Source organism: Diceros bicornis, chromosome 8 (assembly GCF_020826845.1).
Source record: "Diceros bicornis minor isolate mBicDic1 chromosome 8, mDicBic1.mat.cur, whole genome shotgun sequence".
In the NCBI taxonomy this organism is placed as follows: domain Eukaryota; kingdom Metazoa; phylum Chordata; class Mammalia; order Perissodactyla; family Rhinocerotidae; genus Diceros; species Diceros bicornis.
In genome coordinates, this window is record NC_080747.1 from 38917026 (window position 1) to 38923025 (window position 6000).

Sequence of the window (6000 nt, forward strand, 5' to 3'; positions counted from 1 at the left end):
TATTTCATAAGGTTGCTATGAGAAATAACTGAGATAAGCTACACAATAGGATTCAATAAATAGTAGTTAACAACAACAACAAAAATTAATAATAACCCCTTGAATAAAGACACCAGTAGATGTGCCAGTGAGGGCATGATGGGTAGCTCAGTTAGACTAGAGCAAAATGCCTCACTGGGGGAAATGATGACAGATGAGAATGGAGAGAGAGAAGCCAGTCAGTCACCACTTCTCTCTCCAACTAACTTGAAGCTTAAAGCTCTCAACTGCACCACTAAATTCACTGTGGGATGTGGTGAAGGCCAAGGACTACGAAGTGGTTGTTTCTCAGAAAAAGTACATGAGCTTCGAATCAGACAGGACATGGGTTGTAATCTCAGGTCTGGCACTTCCTAGGGGAGTAAACTAGAGGCAGCTTGTTGTAAGTTTTAAACAAGTAATATAAACAAAGCATGTACCATAATGCTAGGCACATGGTGGACACTCAATAAATCCTAGTTCTCTACGAGGTAGCAGCATCACATCTACCCTCTGTAGTGTTCTTTCTCTCTTTTTTGTCTTTGCCTCCTCCTATGTTCTTCTCTATCTCTTTCATCCCCTGGCTCTTTTGCCTGCCTACTTATACCGTGGGCTTTCAACAAGTGCTTATGGAGATTAACCTCACTCTCATTCGAAAGCGTTTATAGAGCACTTACTGTAAGTCAGGCACTGTGCTACTAACACTAGATTTAAACACAGCTGCCTGGGCTGCCCTTGGAAGAATTTCAAACTCGTTTGCACGAATGAGCCATGTCCTCTCCAGGTAAATCAGTTTGCAAAGCACATCAGCTTGAAGTTAAACAAAGCCACATTATAGGCCAAATGTGCTCACATTTCCTGTAGTTCCAGAAGTGTGTGCGTGGGCATAGCATAGAGAAGAACCAGGAAATCTGGAATGGGTTATCACTGGAGTGGTAGGAAGCAGCCGTGAACAATGGTGGAGACACAAAAGTTAGAGTGTAGCCAGGCATATCCTTTTGATTCATGAATCCCACTTCTGGCAATTTAGCCTAAGGAAATACTTATGGATACGCACAAAAATTTAGCTAAAAGATATTCCTTGCAGGTTTGTTTATATAATATCACAAAAGTAAAGCAAGTCTTAACATCTAACAATAGATTAAGTCAATTATGGTTTATTCATATAAGCTGTTAATAAATGATGTCACAGAGGATTATTTACTAACACGGAACAATGACCAGGCGATACTATTAACTGACAAAAGCAGATTGCAAAGCAAAATATACTTGGTGAGGCTGTGTTTGTAAGTATATATGAATAGAAAATAGAGTGGAAGGCTAGCAAGACATTAAAAATAATGGATTCTGAAGGTGAGATTATGCGTTTTTACTTTTTATTTTTTGCTTCCTGTTTGTTTCTGATTTTAAATATTTCCATGTACCACTTTTGTAACAAGCTAAATGCCATACATATACATATATGCCATTTTTCGTTGTTACAAAATATATGTGTATATATGTATGGATATGGATTATGTACATATATGGATTCAACAAATGGTAGTTATTAACAACAAAAATAATATGTAAATATATATATAATCTACACACACAAAACACTATGCACACAGATACTAGTGTTTTGTGAATGGAGATAAATGATAAATAGATGGATAGAAAATTAGATAAATAGATAAAAGATTAGATGGATTGATAGATTAGATAGGTGATTGATAGATGATAGAAAGTAGATTAGACAGATAGTAGACTAGATAGATAGATAGATAGATAATAGATAATGGATTAGATAGATGATAGATGGTAGATTAGATAGATGATGGATAGATAGTGGATTAGAAAAATGATGATGATAGATAAATAGATAGAAAGATAGATAACAGACGGGTAGGTAGGCAGATAGATTAGAGAGATAGATAGATAGATAGATAGATAGATAGATAGATAGATAGATAGATAGGTAGATAGATGATAGATAGATAGGTAGACAGGTAGGTAGGTAGGTAGATAATCTCCAAGTGCTGGAGGCATGTAGAGCCAGATGTCTAGCGAGACTGTTGAATGAGCCCCATGCGGTGTCATCAGTTACAGGTTAATGAAAACAAGCGAATGTCCTGGCAGTTGCGCCTGAGCCTGTCCTTTCCCGTCAGGTCGACGCCCACGGCAACATTCTCCTCAGCACCCTGGAAATCAGGAACGAGACGAGCGGCTCGGAAGTGCTGACGGGCCTGAGCGACCCCAAGGCCACCATGTACTCGTACGACAGCGCCAGCATCCAGTACCGCAAGCCGCTGACCAGCCGCGAGGCGTACGGGCGCGCGCTGGACCCGCACGGCGCGCACAGCAAGGGGCGCATCCGCAGGCGCGCCTCGCAGCTCAAAGTCAAAATCCCCGACTTGACTGACGTGAATTCCATAGACAAGTGGTCCCGAATGTTTTTCCCTATCACCTTTTCTCTTTTTAACGTCGTTTATTGGCTTTACTATGTACACTAAGGTCTGTCCTCATGGTTCGTAAACGACTCCTTTCCTCTTCTCTTGATTTTTAACCCCACAGGTCCCCAGCAGCGATCCTGCTGTGTTTTTTGAGGTAAGCGATTCAGCCATCCAATTGGTTTTAGGTCTTGCATATCAGTTTTATTACTGCACCATGTTTACTTCAAAAAACAAAACAAAAAAAAAAAAGAAAAACACTATTTTTTTTCCAGTCTACTGTGGTCCAGGTTATCAGCTCTTTCAGAGCTTTATTAATTGCCATGTTTACAAACACACACACACACACACACACACACACACACACACACACACAAAGAGAAGTTAGATAGGTAGATCTTTAGCGGTCCCTCCTAGTCGCCCGGGGTTTTACTGATTTATTTTTCACATGAGAATGAAAAGAGGACCTAGCTCTCTGTGTGCACTGCTTCCTGGTAACCTGTAACAATCTCATGCTGCCAACAAACAACACAATTTCCAGAATCTCAGAAGAAAAAACAAAGCCATTGACAAGTTACAGATTTCCAGGAAGAAGGGAAAACAAAAAGGAGTCTAGAAAAAGGAAGACTCCCCTCCACCCTCAAGTTCCCCCCAGCTCCCTTGTAGAAGGGTCTCAGCCTCACGGAAGAGGAGGGGGAGACTGACAGGCGCTGATCCGGGGTTACACAAACCGAACCTGCCGTCTTCACCTCACCACTACGCTGAGTGTTCTGAAAAATGCTTCCTTCTCAGACTTCCAGGCAGATTTAAAATTAACTTTAGAATCCAACCTGGTGGCCACTGAGAACATTGTTCTTTTCTGGTTGAGACTAAGGAATTTGGGGGGCTATGACCATTTTTTTTACTATTTCAAATGAACAGCCTTGAACTTGTTTCATTAGCCTGGAATCACTTGCCGCTGTGCCATGAAGCCATGTCATCACATTTCCCTAGTTCCTGCTCCAGAGAGATTGAGAGAAAGTGGGTTGGGGAGGTGGGCTTCAAAGAAGAGGGTGGTGAGCAATTTTTGCTTGAGAAAAATATTGCCCTTTCCATGAGGAAGGCAAGATTTATGTGCTGTGAAAAGGGTGCCTGGGCAGTTACCCGAACTGCCAAATCTTACATCAAATAGTATATATTTCTTAGCCTTCCAGAGAGCAGCATCTAATGGTGACAGCTAGTTACACAGTCCTCAGCTAGCACTTTAAGGCTCTGCTCTCTGAGCTCTGTATTCTAAAATATGAAACGAATACTTCAGAAAATGCTCACATACCCATGTTGTTGTCGTTCTCCTCCGAGGCCAGATTTCTATTTTAAAGAAAACCTTCAAGATAGCAAAACCACAGATAACAACAATAATGACAAAAATGACTGGGCCTTCAAACATTTGTATCAGCCCCTAAAGTACAGACCATCCATGTCTACACTCATTAATCGCCGTCATTACTGCTCTCCCTTATCTTGGCTCATGGATTGTTTTGGTTATGGTCATCACAGAAAGGGCATCCTTCTGTAGCCCAACACACAATTTTAAACATGTCTAACCAGCTACAGTTGAGATTTGTCCCATTTTGTGTCATTAAGCATCACTATTTTTTTTCAGCCTGAGTATCTAAGAATTGTATTTGTTCATTTGCAAGGTTGAGTGAAACGCTAAGTTGACCAACCAGTGATAGAGATGATTTGGGACCTGATCCTTGGATGTGAAATAAGGGTTGAGGTAATAATAGGGATGATTGCCTCATTTGATGATCTGGCTTTCTCTCTAAGGCTATGATGAGGGTCTGTGTTTACAGTAGCATCAGCTGCTAGAAATTATAGTCTTAATTGGAAAGATAAGGCTGAATTCCAACTGATGAGCCCAAGGATACAGAGCTATGAGATATTCTTTTAGAAAGCAAGAGGAAAAAACAACCCTAAAATAAATGAATGTCTATTGCTATAGATAATGTACGTTAGTAAGAACATAAAAACTTGGCTTTAACTGGAAAAATCATTTCAAGGTTTCACAAGAAATTACTAGAGTATGGGGACCAAATTTTCCTTTAGGTTTTCAGTTGTATAAGCACAGTTTCCTGGTCACAGAAATCTGCAGCCTCTGGAGATGAACTAATCCACTTTGAAACTCTGGTTAATTCCTCGGCAGGGTGAGATGCTTTGCTATCGTACAATGCCCAAATAGCGTGGAAGGTGGCCATACCACTGATTGTAAGGTTAATATTCCCAGTGACCACCCAGGAACCACTGTGTAGCCATCTATTTTAAATACAGGAAGGGAGATTTTTGGCTGATACCTCACAGGATTGAATCATTTTGATGTCAAATCTCTTTAGAAAGCTTGTAAGAGTGAATGCTAAATTAGAAAGGAAGCATCTGTAATCTATGTTCCTTAACAAAATTTCTCTTTATTTATCTGTTTAGATTATTCTACTTGGAAAAGATTGAGGTAATTTATATTTTTATTATTATTTTTATCTTGCCTTAAAAGTCTAAAGAATTTGATGCTTGTAGTTTTAGATGTAAAGAATCTCTGAGGACAAAAAGAATATTTTGAATTCTTATATCTTAATCTTTGTAAAATGTAAAATTGGTAAGCCTGAATCCACCCTCAGGCACAAAATGGTGTCACTGTATGCCTTCCCGGATGTAGAGGGTCACAGCCACCATTATGCAAATACTGTTAAATTGTTCTGATTTTAGAAGGAATGGCAGCCAGAAAAATGGAAACATTACCGTATTTCTGGTTAATGACCTCTGTCCCTACTCCCTTCTTCTGGACACCTCCTAGCCAAATCCTCCCTTCCTTGGCCCCCACCCACTCTCCTTCCAGACTGAACAGGGCATGTAAAAAAATTCTTCCTTTTCTGCCTCTCTCCCTTGTCTTGCCCAAAATGATGTACATAAAACATAACAGTTGTTATATATTCTTAAGTGCCCTCAAACTGGTCTCCATTCCTGAAAGATTCAGATCATTACATTGTAGAGGGGTTACTATTTAACTATTATTGGGTTGTTTTCTTTTTGCCATGAAAATAGCCATAATATCCTGTATTACCGAAGTGGCAGCAGAGGCTGAAAATTGCATGGACTCACTCTCTTATGCCACAGTTATGTCCAGGGGACCCCATGTTTACAGTTCATAAACTGTGACATAAACTGTGTTATAGACTTAACCTGTGTAGACCCAGCAGAAATCCTATCTTTCATTTAACAGTGATGACTACGCACTCATTCCTTCCATTCATGTTCCTTGACTTAAAATATCAGGGGTGACATGTGCATTACACTTCCCAGCTTTGTGAGGCAAAGACCCAGGTAAAGACATATTTTTGGTTTGAATTATCCGGGATTATTGCCTCCATCGTCTACATTGCCAAATAGAGACCGCAGACTGGTTGGCAATTCTGCTGAATAAATGATATGTTTTCACATATACCATCTTTATTATGCTTTACAATCAGTGAAGGATCTTGAAAATGCAAAGAGGAAAATGTGGTGCAGAGAATAAAGT

The 6000-nt window shown here is 40.0% G+C and overlaps 1 protein-coding gene across 3 annotated transcripts in view; it reads left to right on the forward strand.

The window, feature by feature from the left end:
- GABRB1 (gamma-aminobutyric acid type A receptor subunit beta1) overlaps positions 1 to 5021 on the forward strand; it is a 370873-nt gene extending 365852 nt beyond the window's left edge. For 2 of the 3 annotated variants that reach the window (XM_058546998.1, XM_058546999.1), the window contains one exon: positions 2169 to 2807. In XM_058546998.1, the coding sequence (XP_058402981.1) occupies positions 2169 to 2513 (345 nt within the window). In that variant the 3' untranslated portion in view covers positions 2514 to 2807. Of the gene's footprint in view, positions 1 to 2168; positions 2808 to 4910 lie in introns of those variants that run through there. The other variant, XR_009220962.1, reaches the window with a different exon arrangement.
- The last annotated feature ends 979 nt before the right edge of the window (positions 5022 to 6000 follow it).